We start from the raw sequence: 16,626 nt of genomic DNA, 5'->3' as shown, positions 1-16,626 counted from the left end.
TTTGAAGGCTTCAGGGAAGGACTTCGTCAAGTATTTCCGAGAGGATGCGAAAGCCTTGATGGTTCGAGGGGGTGAGAACAAGGCTGGCCGCTTCCTAGAGGTGGTAGCCTACGCCAAGGGTGGTCGAAAAGGGGCTATTTGGCTCCCTAAAGGCCATAAAGGTTGGGACTGGACTCGGGTTGTGGGTGAGTTGTGGAAGATGCTTTCTTTTCTCGGTTCAAAGGCTCGGTCGCTGGGTGCCGAGGCGTCTACTTCGAAGGGGATACAGAAGGGGGGTGGCGCTCCGGTGGGGGATTTTATTGGAAAGGCAGTAGGCCTGTTGTCGTTTGCGGAGGCAGTGCGCTCACCATTAACCGTCCCTGCCGTAGTTGGTCTGCCTCTGGTCCCGTCGACAAAGGTGGATTGGTACGAGGTGGAGAAGATTCCTCAGTTGGGGCGGTCCGGCATGACGGTTCAGCAGGTGGTGGATTGTTTCGCCTTGGAGAGGACTCCTTCTGGTCCATTGGGTAAATACCGTCGTGTAGATGGCTCCAGTGCTCGAAGCTGCAGTGGGTGCAGGAAGGCGTGCTCGATTGGCTCGAGTGAGTGTGATGCTTTGGGGCAAGTGGATGGGAGCTTCAAGAAGATTCTCGAGGCTTTTGGTGACAGGCTGGATTGGGTATGCGGGCGTTCAGCTTACTTGGGCAGGAGTAGGACCTCTTCTTTTGGGCTGAAACGGTTTTTGGGCTGTTTGGGTGTGGGCCGGGTATATAAGCATTACGTGCATAGAGGGATCCATCTATGAGATGGATCCAGGAGGTTGGGCATTATGCCCAACATCAAGAAGGCCAAAAGGATGGGTTTTGCACCGATTTTTGGATTCGATGATTTCCCAGCAGGTTTGAGTTCTCCGGCACCGGAAGCGTTCGGCATCTCAACTGCTTCTTTTCTGGCGTTTGTAGAATGTTCCTCTTCCATTCCTTCGGGGGTTTCTGCCCCGGAGATTGTCTTGGAGAAGTCTTCGACGGACGCTACTCTTCTTTCATGTTATTCCGGGGGCTTTACAGGTCCGGCGATCAAGTCTGGTTCGTTGTCGGCAAGGTCTGGGCAGGTCTCAATGGGGGTTTCTCCATCGGCAAGCAGTGGTTCTTCCAGTGTCCTTTCAGGGTTTCTCCATCGACAAGCAGTGGTTCATCCAGTTTCTCCTTCGACTGCCTCTGCCTTGGTGAGGCCTGTTGGTGGGGATCCTCCCTTGTCGTCTTCGTCTGAGGCCAGATCCGGGTTGTTGGAGCTGGGTGCTATCTGTTTTGAGAAGCTTGGAGGTCCTCCTGGGGTTTCAGCTGCCCAACCCTCGTCTGGTGGTGTTGGGCTTGCTTTTTTGTATCCGTTTGGCGTGGGTGGGTGCCTTCCCCCTTTCAGTGGGTTTTGTTTCCACCGAGGCCGTTCTCCTCGGTGTATGGGTGTTCTCTCCCAATTTTTACCTGGTATGTCTTTGAGGGAACAACAATCTTCTTGAGTCTTCGAGGTGGGTGAATCTTCGAAGGGGGTTGATCCGGAGGGAGGAGTTGTTTACCCCTGGGTAGTAGTGCAAGATGCTAGGTCGTGTTTTTGTACGATGGGGATTTCTTTCAAGGGGTCTAAGAAGGGTTTTCTGGATTTGTTGACTTTGGTTGATGAGGGGCAACACTTTGTCTCTGCTCCTAAGAAAAAAGGGAAAAGAGAGGTCAAGAATCTAGAATGCTCGATCAATTTCGGTGCTAGGAGTGTGGGTTCTAGCCAGGTTAGAGGAAAGAGGTTGGGGTTTAATGTAGGCTTTCTTCTATCTTTTGGGTTTTTTCGGGTGTTTTTCCTTTGTTTTCTGTTGATCTTTTGTTTTGGTGTCCTTCTTGTATACTCTTTGTATGCTTAGGAGCGTCTTTACGCTTTTTTAATGCTATTTCGTTTATTACCTATCAAAAAAAAAAAGAATCTCTTGAGAGACAAAGGAGACTTATTTTCAGATCCTAGCAGATACTGTTCAATGGTTGGGAAGCTCCATTATCTCACTATCACAAGGCCAGCCATTTCATATGCAGTTAGTGTGGGGTGTCAATTTTTAGAAGCTCCCAAACTTTCACATTGGGATGTTGTTATTCATATCATTCGATACCTGAAGAGAGCTCAAGGTTGAGGCATATTGTTTAGAAAGAATGGTCATCTCAAGGTAGAAGGTTTCACTAACGCAAACCAGGAAGGATCACCTTAAAATAGAAGGTCAACCATGGGGTATTGTACCTTTTTGGAAGGAAATCTCATAACATGGAAAAGTGAGAAGCAAAGTGTAGTTGTCCGACACTATGTTAAATGACTGTGACTTGTCGTTTTTCTCAACAGTAAATGACATGTCATTTTGAACAGGGCTAGACGACCTATCGTTTTCCATTCTACCCTAAACAACATGTCGTTTTTCTCCCAGACCAAAACCACTGCATGCAACCGTAACTTAAACTTCGTTTTTTTTTTCTCAAATAGCACCCATAACCAGCTGAAGAACCAAAAAAATAATAGCTTTACCAATTGATTCAACAAAAGCAACCCAAATCTCACATCTCACCCGCAAATCTCCCCCCACTGCTCGTCAGCCGCACTTGACAAAACGTGGGTCTCCTCCACCACTTCACCGATCGCACTTAACATAATACCCCAATGAAGAAATGCTCATGCAATCATCAATCTACACGGGAGCTACGGTCACGCTTGACAGAGCAGTTGAAGGATTTGGCTCTACGCTGACGTCAGCAACCATATGACACAGTGTTTCCCTATGTGTTTCTGGATTGGGGCAAGAATTGACTGCTCTAATACCAGATTAAATCATCAATTATCTCAAAAACTTAAGCTAATAGGAAATCGTGAACATATTCAAATAATTAATGTTCTCCTTTCACGTGTGGATTCAAACTCCCTATTATTGAGTGAGACCTAACACGTAGAAGAATTAAATGAAATGGGAGGTGAATTACGGAAACAATGTTCAAATTCAAGACCTCTACTCTAATACCAAGTTGAAACAATATACTAAGAAAAGAAGACAGAGAAAGAAAAGAGTCTAAGAAGAGAACACAGACTTTGGGTTCTCTTCCTGCACATATTATTTATAGTTTCCATATATTGTAAATATACATAAACGCCCCCCAATATTATAATAAAAAAAAATAACATAAAATAACACATCAATAAATTTATAAGCAGCTAATGAAATTTTAACCCAGACTGATAGCATAACACTGCCAATGTTTGGTAGCTTAGAGATGGATTGAACTTCAGAGAATGATGTGGGTGTAACACACTAATTCACCACGTCTCAAAATGTGGGCAGAAAAATATAAACTCTCTCTCCCTTTCCCTCTTTGCGCTCGCGATGGCTCGTGTAGGCGCGTCCCACTAGATCTTAGCCTTGGTCCTCCTTAGATCTTCTTTCCTTTCAGAGTTCTTCTGTGTTGTTGGTTTTTTGGCTGGGCCGTGGCGCCTGGTGCTTCTCTAAGGAGTTTGCTTTCTATAGCTAGCGGCAAGAATTTTAACAAACGAAGTCTCAGATGCCATTTACTTTGTGGTTATCTTTGTCTTAGAATGTGTGACAAGACTTCCAAAAATTCAAATTCCCAAGGAATATTAGAGTGAACAAGTTACGTGACTAGCATTTCGTGGGTATATATCACTCTCTCGCCGTTCTCCTTCTTCCCCTAGTGGCGGCACGTGAATGTGCATCCCACTAGGGTTCCGTTTCGTTCTGTTCTCTAAATGATGGCTTTGGAGAGGTGTTTCTTCATGGAGGCCAAAACTATCCCCTTCTTGGTGGAGGAAGGTAAGTCTGTGCTGAGAATGGAGGAGAGCAGGAAAGGCTTCTTAGGGGTTGTGCTCTTGGGCTTGCAATGTGCTACTTGGGTTGTCGCAGCGGTGAAGGAGGCTTTGCGGTCTCAGAGGGTCGAGGATTTTGTCAAATCCTTCCAGGAAGATTCGAAGGCTTGGATTGTTCGGAAAGGCTATAATAAGGCTCTCCGCTTCTTGGAGCTGACGATCTATGCAGTGGGTGGCTAGAGAGGGTTCATCCTGTTCCCAGAGGGACAAGGAAGGCGGGGCTGGAACAAAGCGGTTGATGAGTTGTGCAAGGTGATGGTTTTCCTTGAAACCACGTTTGTGTCTTCTCCCGTTGGTGTGTTGTCTGCAATGGAGAAAAAGGATGGGAAGGAGGTTTTGGGTTTGAAGGTTTCTTCCCCAAACTCGGGTGGGGCTTGGCCTTTTGTGGGTGGTGCTCTAATGTCGTTCATGGAGGTGGTGAGGTTAGAGGCTAGTCGCCCTGTCAAGCTACAAGTTCCACTAGTTGAGATGCGTGATCTTGATCTTCTCCCGGCGGTGAGACCAACAACCTCGGAGGAGGTGAGATTGGCGCTGGACTACTCTGTGATGGAGAAGGAACCACTAGGTATTTCTCTTTGCCCAAGGCACACTAGGATCAACGAGTAAGATTTTGCCTCGTTTGAATCTGCGTTCGTGGAGGAATATTCTAGTGAGGTTGATGGGTCGGGTCTTTGGGTCGTTAATGGGTCGTTCGTCTACTTTCGGGCTAGGTCTAAAACCCACTTTCAGTTTTAAAGGTTTCCGTCTGGGCAGGGTTATGATGAAGCCCAAATCTAAGAAGTAAATTGAGGTTACGAGTCAACGGCTCCCTTCAGATCCTGAAGCGGGTTTTTAGTTCTCTTTGGGTTTTGGGTCTTCAACGGACGGAGGTGACAACGGTGATTGCCCTAGGTGGCGGGTTGTCTACTCCGACCAATTCTGAGATGTTTGAAGGTGCCGAAGATACTCTTGTGAGGCCACTGTCATTTACTCCTGAAGACACCAGCCCTTGCTTGAACACGTCGTTGGTTGCTAATCTCTCTTCGCCTGTTTTCGAGGGATTTCTAGGACGAACAGTACAAGTTGCACCTTCTTTTCTGTTGCCGGCAAGGTCTGGGCCAGATTCTTCTACTCAGAATCTTCTATGCACGCCTCCTATCCCATGCAAGCCTCTACGTTTCCAGGAATGTTGTTGCCGGTGATCTCTAGTCCTGTTTCGGCATTTTCTGGGTCGCCTTTGGGTGCTAGTCAGGAGCTGGTCAAAATGTGGGTGTGGCTGTTAAGGTGAACTCGAATTCTGAGGGGTTTTCTCTGGCGCTCGACTTCTCTAAAGTTGGGTCAGATGCCTTCAGTGTCTCTTCTTTGGGGGGTGGCTAAGTTGGGTGAAAGGCTCCGCTTTTCTCTTTCGGTAATGTCAAAGTGTGGGGCTTTCACCTACCCGTCCGAGTCCAAATCGGTGCTAAGATATCACTGGAGATTGAAAGTAGGCAGAGGTGCTCAGATGGATGCTTCTCTGTTTGACGAGCCTGTGGCAGCTATTAGTGCTCCGACGATGTCATCTTTGGGTTCTTCTTCTCAAGCCTTGGGCAGGACCGTGGTCCAGTCCTCGCTGAAGCCAGGTGGGGAAGTGGTCGGCAAAGTCTCCTTCGGCGAGCCTTCCATCTCCCGAGTGTTCCCTCCCCTTTGGGTGGTTGCGTTACTCCAATCACTAAAAAATGTGTGTATTTCAGGTTGGAAGGTTTGGTCGAATCTCAAAAGTGGCCAATAGGTTTTAGCCTGTCTGGGAAGATTGTTGTGTGGGATCAGGGCAGTGAGGTTTGGTTTGGGGAGGATGGAGACTCCCCTTACCCCTTGGGTGTTTGTCCTCCCGACATGTGCTATTGGAATGGGTGTTGGATGGTGTTAAGAATGAAGATCTACCCTTCGCGATTTTGGAAGCCATTGAAGAGGATTTCCATCAGGTTAAAAAGGTTGCACGTCTTAAGACCAAAAGTAGGAGAAAGGTGTTGAATCTTGAAAGCTCCATTAAATACGGCGATGCAAGCATGCCCTCTAGGCGAAGGAAAGGCAAGGCTCACCTGTTGTAGCGTTGAGTGCTTTTTGTGGATTTCGGGTTTGAGGGCTTAGGTCCTTGCAGGTTTGTTTGGTTTTCTTTTTGTGGGCTGGTTTGGTTGTTTCTATGCATACTTCCTTTGCACTTAGGGGCGCCTTACGCATTTTTAATAAAACCTTCCTTACTTATCAAAAAAAAAAAAAAAAAAAAGCTAGCAGCCATGCTTCGCCTTGAGGTGGAGTAGCTGCCGCAACGCCTTCAAGGGTTGCCGTATAAGCTTGGGGATGGAGAACAATTTCTTTGTGGAGGTTAAATCTTTCATCTTTTTGGTGGCGAATGGGTCAAATGAGTTGAGGATGCTGGAAAAGAGGAAAGGGTTTTCTGGGTTTGTTCTAATAAGCTCGCGATGCACCGTGTGGCTGGTTTCAATGGTGGAAGATGCGTTGCGTAGCACTGTTTCGAAGGATTTTGTTAAATCCTTTAGGGAAGGCTCGAAAGTGACAATCGTTCGGAGTGGTGGGAACAGATGTGGCCGGTTTTTGGAGGTGGCGGTCTATGCCATGGGCAGTCAAAGAGGGACGACCATGTTTCTTGAAGGCCGGGATAGGTGGGGCTGGAGGCGTGTTTCCAGGGAGCTGAGTAAAGCCCCGACTTTTCTTGAAGCCACGGTCAAGGCTCCATATGCTGGTGGCCCTCCGGTAGTTGAGTGTCTGGGAAAGGCAGCAGGCCTTGTGTCATTTGCGGAGGTAGTGCATTCAGAGCCTACCTTCCCTTTCTTCGATGGTGGGCCTCTAGTCCAGTCTACGGAGGTGGCTTGGTGTAAGGTGGAGCAGTTTCTTCCGCAGAGTCTGGAAAAGGTGACGGTGCTGCAGGTGGTGGACTGTTTCGCCGTGCAAACATCTCTATCTTTTCCTTTGGGTATTGATCGTCATGCTAATGGATCCAGGCTTGAATGCAACAACAGCAGTTCAGAGTGTGCAGGCAGGCGTGACATCATGTGTGCAAGTGAAGCTCAAGGGCAAGAGGGGAAAGGGATCTTCAGGAAGCTTCTTGAGACTTTTGGTGTTTGGTTGGATTGGTTTTGCAGGTTCAAACGCAATATGGGCAGGATCTCTTCTGTTGGGCTAAAACGCACCTTAGGCAATAAGGGCTTAGGCCTGGTTTTTAAGAGTTTTTTATTCTGCGTTTAGAGGGGCCCGGTTACAAGCTGGATCCAAGATATGGGGTATTAGGCCTAGTGTTAAGAAGGCCAATAAGTCGGGACATGTTCCAAGCTCTAGTTCCGATTCTTCTCAGCGGGTTTGGGTTTGGATCTTTCGGGTCAAGGCATCTCCTCGCCTTCAGCCACCTTTTCTATGGCGCCAAAAGCGGTGGGTTCTCCTGGCCGGTCGTCTAGTGCATCGGTGGCTTCTCTGACAGATGTTCTGCCGCCGCCAGTCGGGTTTGCTTCAATGGGGTTTGGCTTTTGTCCCAGCTAGCGCCTTCTAGCCGAGTGTCTTCTCCAGTGTCTCCAGATTCCGCCAGTGGTGCTTCTAGTCTGGCTGGGTCTTTGTCCAAGCTGGATGAGGTCTCTGCTTTAATGGGTCCAACGTTTACTTCACTGGTCCCTCCCCTCTTTTCACTGGCGATGTTGAGCCAGGGCCTTGGTTTGCTTGCCCCGACTCTAGATGTTGTCCATGACAGTTTTTCGCAGCAAGCTTCTCCAGGTCAGGTGAAAGTTCCCCAGCCCAGGAAAATAGGCTATGGGTCAGCTTTTCCTAGTGTTTCCTCAGGGGCAGTAGAGTTGGGTGAACGGCTTCGTCTCTCACTTCCTGTGATGTCAGAGTCTGGGGCGCCTATCTATCCTTCTAAGTCTAAGTCAACAATGAGGTACTCTCGAAAGCGAAAGGATGAGTAACTGAACAAGTTTTTGATAGCCGAGTCTTTGGGCGGCTATCACCGCCTCTCTCCCGCTGGGCTTTCATCCTTCGCCACGTTTAGAGTCCGCGGCAATTAGGGAGCCTCCGATCAACTTTTGTCGGCATGAGTTCCTTCTTCCGCGTAGCCATTCTTTCCCGGCTTTTGAAGTGGGAGAATCTTCAAGGGGAAGTGTTTCTAAAGAGGCTGTAGATTCTTCTCGGGGTAGGTTTTGAAGCTACGTTGTGTCTCCAAGTTATGGGGATCTCCTTTGAGGGGAACGTAAAGGGTTTTTTGAATGTCATGGCTCAAGTGGTTGAGGGGCAGCGTCTTGAGGTCCCAGTCTCCACTCCTAAGATTAAAGGGAATAGAGAAATACATAACCTTGAGTGTGATATCAATTATGATGCTAGGAGTTTTGGTTCTACTCGGGGCAAAAGCAAGAGGGCTCTTGTTGCGAAGTAATTTTAAGGTGCTTAGGCTTTGTGTTGGGGCTCTTGCTGTGAAGTAATGTTGTGGTTGGGTCTTTGTGGGTGTTTTTTTCTTTCTTGTTTCTCTTGTCTTTTTTGCCTTTTCTGTTTTTGCATCCTTTTGTATACTCCCTATATGCTCAGGGGCACCTACATCTTTTATAAATTTTTTCTGCTTACTTATAAAAAAATAAAAAATAAAAAAAAGGCATGCTATAAGGCATTTTCTTTGATGGGTATAGCTAACATACAGCAGCTCCAAACATAGCTAACTTGCAGAAAGGATTTTTACAGCTAGCCCGAAGGAGTTCAAATCAATGAAATGTTAAGTTGAGTTTTGTTAATGGAAAATATATATTTTAGTAAGCACTAAATGTGTGTGAAAACCAAAAATAGAACAAAAACAAAACAAGAAAGAAAGAACCTGAGATGGTGTAAGTTATAAATTACCGACATAAAAAATAAAGACGACGTCCTTGGGAAACAATAGGTGATTATTATAAATAAATAAAAAAATAAAATAAAATAAAAAATAAATAAAAAAAAAAAAAGAATCCTTTTATTAACCTAAAAGTGACGAGTATATAAGTTAATTTCAAACATGCTGAGATGAAAGTGGTGTTAGTTTTGCCATTCTTCTATACAAAAACTATTGCTATATTATCATCCATCTTGTCCTCCTTATTTCATTGTCACACCCGAGAGTGGTCTTTTGCCAACACCAAACTTCAAGTAAATTTATTATGTCTCCTTCAAGTTGAAGTAAATTTTTTTGGTAATATATATTTCAAGCAAGCCATCAGCAGTCCATATAAGAACTAAACCCCATAGTCAAAGTCCTACTTTTATTTTGGATAAGGTAAGTATTATATCCAAAGAAAACTATACTCTCTTTTTTATAATTAAATAAATCTCATTAAAAAGCGAAGAGTGGCGCAACCCGTATACACAAAAAGTATATAGGATAGATCCCCTACAATGGAGAAAAAGAACAAAAGTCCAAACATTCTGTGAAACTAGAAAAATGAGGACTACTATACACTGACATCCATGCATAAAGGGATTTGTGCATAACGGATTTAAGTTCTTCCACTGATCTCTCGAAATCTTCAAAGCTCTTTGTGTTCCGCTCTCTTCAAATACACCACATTCAGCACAGAGGAGCAATCCTCTAAACCCTCTTGCCCTCTCTAACTATCCAACACCTCAATCACTTTTCTAGGAATAATCCACACTACCCCAAAGAGACTGAAAACCGCAGACCATCACTTTATTGCCACCTCACAATGAACAAGAAGAAGATGATCTAAGAACTCCCTACTCCTATTACACATACAATACCAGTTTACCACTGTGACTCTCCTCTTCCTCAAGTTTTTTGAAGTTAAGATCCTTCCTAGAGCCACCATCTACACAAAAAATGCCACTCTTTTTTTTATAAGTAATTGTAATTCAGTTCATTAAAAGCGCAAAAGGGCGCAACCCTTATACACGGAAAGTATACAAGAGAGCCCTTAAATGGGACGAGAAGAGAATAAATTTAAAAAATCTGCAAAAGTAAAATCATTCAAGCAATGATGGTGCGCTATCCAAATATATAACATATTAAGGAAACGCTTTCGTAGCTCCACCATTGAAGTCTCTACATCTTCAAAGAGCCGCGCATTCCGTTCCCGCCAAATAAACCACAGTAAACACAATAGAGCTCACCGCCAAGCTTCTTTAGCACGATCATCCCCAACCGACACGCCCCAACTAGTCAACAACTCCAACACCGTTCGTGACATCACCCACTCTACCCTAAATAAGATGAGAATGTAACTCCAAAGATCATAGGCGACTTTGCAGTAAAGTAACAAATGATCAATAGACTCGCCATTCTTCTTACACATACAACACCACTCAATCACTACGACATTCATCTTACGCAAGTTATCATGCGTCAAAATTTTACCCAAAGTTGCTGACCATACAAAAAAAGCCACCCTAGTCGGAGCCTTAACACGCCAAATACTCTTCCACAAAAAAGATGGGTCATTTCTTCTAATCGGTACTTCATAATAGGAGCTCACCTCAAAAAAACCCTTTTTAGAGGGGTTCCAAATAACTTGTCGCCCTCTCCATGTCGAACATAAGTGAAGTAAATCCGATCGAAGAAAGAAAGAACCATCTCAATCTCTCAATCCTTAATTTGCCTCGTAAAAAGAACATTCCATTGAATAACTCCGTTATGAACAACCAAGTTATCATCCACCATCACATCTTTGTTCCTCACAATACTGAACAGAACTGGAAAGCACTGCTTCAAAGAACTATCCCCACACCACCAATCATGCCAGAAACTAATAAATGACCCATCCCCCACCTCAAAATGAACAAAATTATAAAACTTCTCCCATCCCCTCCTAATATGTTTCCACACACCCACTCCATAGGAACCCGACACCTCTTTCGAACGCCACCCACCCTTTAGGCTCTCAAATTTTGTGTCAATCAACAATCGCCATAAAGCCTCTCTCTCCCTACCATATCTTCACAACCATTTACCCAAAAGAGCTTGATTAAACTGGATGAAGTTGTGAACTCCCAACCCACCTGAATGCAAAGGAGTACAAATCATGTTCCATTTCACTAAATGAAATTTGGCTTCATCTCCAGTACCACCCCAAAGAAAAGCCTTTTGAATATTATCAAGACGATTAGCCACCCTCACTGAAATAGGAAACAGCGACAAGAGATATGTAGGAAGATTAGAGAGCGTACTTTTAATAAGAGTCAGCCGCCCACCCTAAGACAAATACATACGCTTCCATCCAGCCAACCTCCTTTCCATTTCCTCAACAACACCATTCCAAATGGACACGGATTTGTAAGAAGCTCCCAATGGCAAACCCAAGTATGTCAAAGGCAAAGAAGCGACCCGACATCCAAGTAGGTGAGCCAACCTATCGACATCCTCTACCCCCCAATACACCAAGGCATCTCCCACCAACTCATCAATCCAGCTAATTCAGCCCACAAATCCCTCCTATCCCTGCCATTATTCGGACCATAAACCCCCCCAAAAGCCCAAACTACATTATCTCCAGTGTTGCGCAAAGAACAAGCAACGGTGTATCTACCTATACATTCCTCCACTTTCTCCACCACCCTTCTATCCCACATTAACAAAATCCCACCCGACGCTCCATTGGCACCCAAATAGCACCAATCAACATGATAGCAACCCCATAAACTCCGCACCACCTCCCTTGAGATAACTGCCATCTTTGTCTCCACCAAGCATACAATATCCGCCTTCCAATCCCTTAGAAGCCCTCTAATCTCCAATCTTTTCTCAATCACATTAAGCCCTCTAACGTTCCACATTAATATTTTAGGCATCATATTAGCGAGATGGACCCCTACCCTTATGCCTGCCTCTAACAAAATGAACCCCTTTCTTCTCATAGTTACTAGACCAAGCCAACCTATTTAATTCCCTTTGCCCTTTCACCCCTTGTGAAGACAGATAATTATTCTTAGGTTTTGCCAAAGAGTGGTCTCTGGCAGCTTCAATCTCCTCAAACAAAGCCAACAATCTGTCCTTGAAACGACCACAAGATAGCCCAATAATTGGATAAAACCTCTTGATTCTTTCCACCACCCATCTAGGTGACACCCTCTGCCCATCTTCACCTTCCACTGCCAGTGGAGTAATGACCATCGGCTCATTTCTCTCTAACTCCCCCTTACCATCCCTTACCTTGTCTTGAAGCAAGAGGCCTTCAGGAATAAGCTCTAGCAAATTCGAAGAACATTCTAGATGAGCTCCCTCCTCAGCCACCACGCCGTTAAAAGAAGACCCAATCTCCATTTTGTCTCCTGTTCCTTCCCAGAGGCATTTCTCTACTTGAAATCCCACTGAAATTGCATCTATTTCGTTGCCCACTTTGCCCTCTTCTGTGGAAAAAATACCAGCTCGAGATTGCCTTCTTCTTGCCTCTAATCCACTAAATCCACACCAAACCCAGAATTACCCAATACAGCACTCAATTGCGAACTAGATACCTGAGGAGCCAACAATAAAAACCTCCACCATCTTCCGACACAGCCATAGTATTTCCTTTTTCAATGACAGAACCCTTCTCCCCTAAAACGGTGGTCTCTCTAGCTACATATGAGCCGAACCTAGACTGACAAGAACAATCTGATTCCAACCCTAGATATGTGACTGCTAACTCCTACGACTATCTATTGGCTAACTGGAAGACTTTCGGCTCTCCTTCCCCACCGCACAACACCTCCTCGGAAGCCAGAGAAGTGTCCTCTTCCCCAACCATTTAAGTAACCGCATCCTTCTCCTTGCTCTGACTCGTTCCCGCATCCGGTTTGGCCTGCCCCTACTTAACTTTCCAAACAGCCGAAGATTGATGATTTTGTAATTTCCGACGCTGATAAACCCGGCCAAAAAAACCTGGTCTAATCGCGGACTTCAAAATGGCAAAACCCAAACCTATCGACTCTGACTCCACAGCGAAAGTAGAAGCACCGATGTCCAGCGAGAAATGGGGAGTTGGAATAGGATGAAGAACCGAACCAGCCTTAGCCTTAATCATAATCTTGTGCCTCTTGATGGGAAAATGCAAAGGGGCTTTACCTTTAGAGAGTTGGGCTGGCTCTAAAGTACCTCAAGTCGAAGAGGGGCTTGAGGGCATCATGGATTTGGGCAAGGGAAGTCTATAGCCCAAGAATTAGGCTGGGTCCTGGGCAAAGAGTTATGACCAGGAGGCTTTGGACCACTACCCAGCAAATCATCTTCTAGCAGGTGCAAACCTTTCAGACAATAACCGATTTCCACATGCAACTTCTCCAACGTCTTCCTGATTCTGTGAAGATTGAGGCAAATCACTAAAATGTGGCTTGCGTGAAGCAAAGGGCAATGTAGAGGGGCAAGAGCCTGCCACCCTACCCCTTAGGCTTGAAGCTGACTCTCTTTCTGACAAAGCAGAGAGAGACGCCGGAGCTGTCTTCGGTAAAATATACTTCACCAGAAAAGCCTTCACCATCTTTTCTATCTTCGTCACAGCAGGTTTCGACCTGATCACGACAGCCCTTCGCCGAAGACTTCGCCCGAGCCTGGATATCTTTCTCCGTAACAGAATATGACGCCTTATCTTTCTGCAGAGAGGCTCTCAGAACTTTAGCAAAGCTCCTCCTCATCTCGGATTGAGGCTTAGGCTGTGAAACTTCCTTTACATGTAAATGCTTCGAGTAGCTTGTACTGCCAACATGAAGACTGTTAAAAGCTAAACGAAGCTCCTCCCCAAAACGCTTCCACCCTTCGCCAAATTTCCCTTTAGGCACCAAGACAGAACCTTTCCTTCTTCTACCCTCATATTCTTCTAAGGTCAGAAAGAAACCATGCCTATTGGCGCATTGCTGCGCAAGAATCCGAGGAAAGCCCGAAACAGATTGGTTCCAAAACACTCTACAGTCATGAACTGTAACCAGATCATGAAAAGACTTAAGAAACCATGCAGCCTCATCTTTGCCTATAAGAATGGACCTCATCACTCCTTTGCGTTTTTCATGGATCCTAATGCCTGTGCAACCACCCACCACCGACATAGCAAACTCCTTTTGACTCAACTGACCACCAACCCGACGAACTCACCATCGAGAGAGAGAGATCAATAGTTCTCCCCAAAGGACTTCCAAATAATCTTCCAAGGAAATGAGGAGCCTACCGAAATGGACAACGCATGATAAAAGGATTTTACATCAAATGTTTGCCTTTTGGAGGGAATCCAACTTATTTTATCCTTTCCTCCTTGTCTCATCATGATAGAGTACAAAAGACGGAAACATAATGTTACCAAATCCACCTCCCAATCCTACACTGGTCTAGTAAATGATATATTTCACTGAATATTTCCATTAGAAAACTGCACATGATATTCCACCCACGCCTTCTTACATCGCAACATACTAAGTAATTCCAAAAAAGTAACCTTCAAGGGCTGATCCCCACACCACAAATCAAGCCAAAACCTGGTTTTTGATCCATTGCCCATCTCATATCCAACAAATCTAGAAAAAAAACTATACAAACACATTGGGCATACCCGAGAGCAAAAAACAAGATGAAAAAACAATGCAACAAGAGTAACAAGGCTGAGAAGAGACACAAATTGAGAAAAAGCCCTAGTCAAATTATGGAGCCCAGGTCTTACTTTCGAGCAAACAAATCAAATTTGTGTGTTATATTAGAAGTGCCACTTCTACAATGCCGTTTTGACATGCCTGTTCAAAAGCTTCTGAACTTTGACATGCATATGCTTTAAAATCATGCAAAAACATGGGAGAAAATCCCCAGGCTTGAATGTGCATATTTAAAGCCATAACAAAATAATTTTACATAGCATGTCTAAATTAGCCTATCCATTCACCCTGTAACAAGCTGCAAGGGCGCCTAAGCCCCCAAAACCCTAACCTTTTCTATCTGTTCCACAAAACATTACTAAAAAACTAAACCAAAAAAAAAAAAAAAGTTTTAACCTATGTAGGTAATTGCTGATGATTTCATTTCAAACATAGATATGAGTTGAAAAGGCATTGCATTATTTCTACCAAAGTTAACAAAGACAAAGCACACAGTAATTAATTTGAGATACAGAAGTATGATACTTTGTAGATCTCAAGAAGAAAAACAGAAAGGAAAAAATAAAATAAAAATAAAAAATAAAGGAACTCTAACAAACAAGGCCATATGAAAATTTAGAAGGTTCTCAAGTTGGGGTAGAGTTTGATAGACCAAATTTAGCACATTTGAAAAAACTAACCAGGCAATCAAGGCGAGCATTGATTGTCTCAATATCTTTTAAAGGCTGCAAAATATTGGCACGGAGAAGTCTAGTCCTGGAAAAGAAATCCCAAACAGTGTAAAATTACAGATCTACATTAAAAATAAAAAAGCAACTGCATAAACCCTTCTTTCTTCTTTGCACAAGCCCCTAACCCCCTCCCTCCCTTCCCTCCAGGGGGAGCGAGATTGCATGAGAAGAATCAGTGATATGCTTAAAGCTAAGGGAAAATATTGCTAAAATTATGAAGCAATTGGTGCTATGACATGCCACATCAGCCAGCTTGTATAATTCAGCACATACCCTCCAATAGTTTTAGTTGTCTTAAGCATGTGGAACAAACTTCTCTTTTTGTTACTTGTTCCCCAAAGGCTTGAATGAAGTGGCTCAATAATTTCCAAATTTTGGATGCTGCCACCAAATTTCGACTGTAAGATTTCATGTCTAAATTATATGATAAATCACACCAGTATATATACTGACCAAATATCTTTTAAATAGAAAGTACCACTATTTAAGCCTGACTAATAAGTTGCACAGCAGATAAGCACCAGAATGCATCAAGGAAGAAAGGGATGGTACCTGGTAGCATCAATGCTCATGTGGTCAAATGATCCATTAAAAGTAACCTGCGAAAGAGATAATTGTACAGTAAAAGTAAAGATTAGAATTCTCCAATAAAAATAAAAAATAAAAGAAAACTAAAACAGATCAAATTATAAAAGCAAACGGAGGCAATTTTTGAAGAAGAAAAACTGATGTTATGCATTTGAGCCATTTTTCTGTAAGAACAAATTATAGGGGGCCACTATTACATATTGCATGGGTGGGAATTTCTTCCGAGCAGTATAATAATTTAAAGTTTTTAAGTATTTCAGTGCAACACATGAGAGTACAATACCACAAAGTCCTTACAGAAACAACACTGACCATTTGGTATTTATATTAGAATATCAAGAAGTTACTGCGATTCAATTAGAAACTCAGAACTCGACTCAGATGTATAGTAACAGTACTATTTGTTGATTTAAATTTCAAACAAAATATATTCGCGCAACTGATTATTTTTCTTCAAAGGAAGCCAAATATGCATGCAGGGAAAATTAAAAGCAGTACAAGAAGCAGGTAATTATAATCATTTTTCTTGGAATCCTCATGATCGACCACACAACATATATCATTATGACATATAACAGGTGTTAACAGATCCAAACCCATATTTTTTGTTTATAAGTAAGAGTAATATCATTAAAAAATGCAAAGTACAGTCAAGTACACACAAGGAGTATACAAGAGAAGCGGCTAAGAAGGAGAAGATAAAAGAACAAGGAAATCATTAAAGCTAATCACTATGGAGCTAGGAACGCAGCAGTCCAAGAGAACAAAGAAAAAGAAGCAATTTCCAAAGGGACGCAGCAGTCCAAGATCCAAACCCATGTTAAACGTAAGTGTCAATGAATTTGGATATGACGTAGCTGAGCCAAATTAAAAGAAGCAATTTCCTAAA

The 16,626-nt window shown here is 43.8% G+C and overlaps 1 protein-coding gene across 1 annotated transcript in view; it reads right to left on the bottom strand.

Moving 5' to 3' along the window:
* Nucleotides 1–16,626, bottom strand: part of LOC133864777 (DNA mismatch repair protein MSH4) — a 50,371-nt gene that overhangs the window by 30,526 nt on the left and 3,219 nt on the right. Inside the window, exons 6-8 of the mRNA XM_062301191.1 lie at nt 15,702–15,748; nt 15,423–15,530; nt 15,099–15,174 (exon numbers count right to left, since the gene is read on the bottom strand). Of these exons, the coding sequence (XP_062157175.1) occupies nt 15,099–15,174; nt 15,423–15,530; nt 15,702–15,748 (231 nt within the window). The remainder of the gene's footprint in view (nt 1–15,098; nt 15,175–15,422; nt 15,531–15,701; nt 15,749–16,626) is intronic.

The sequence above is a fragment of the Alnus glutinosa genome, chromosome 3 (assembly GCF_958979055.1).
Source record: "Alnus glutinosa chromosome 3, dhAlnGlut1.1, whole genome shotgun sequence".
Lineage (NCBI taxonomy): Eukaryota > Viridiplantae > Streptophyta > Magnoliopsida > Fagales > Betulaceae > Alnus > Alnus glutinosa.
Note: the sequence above shows the minus strand (reverse complement) of the source record. Positions and strands in the feature narration are given on the sequence as shown.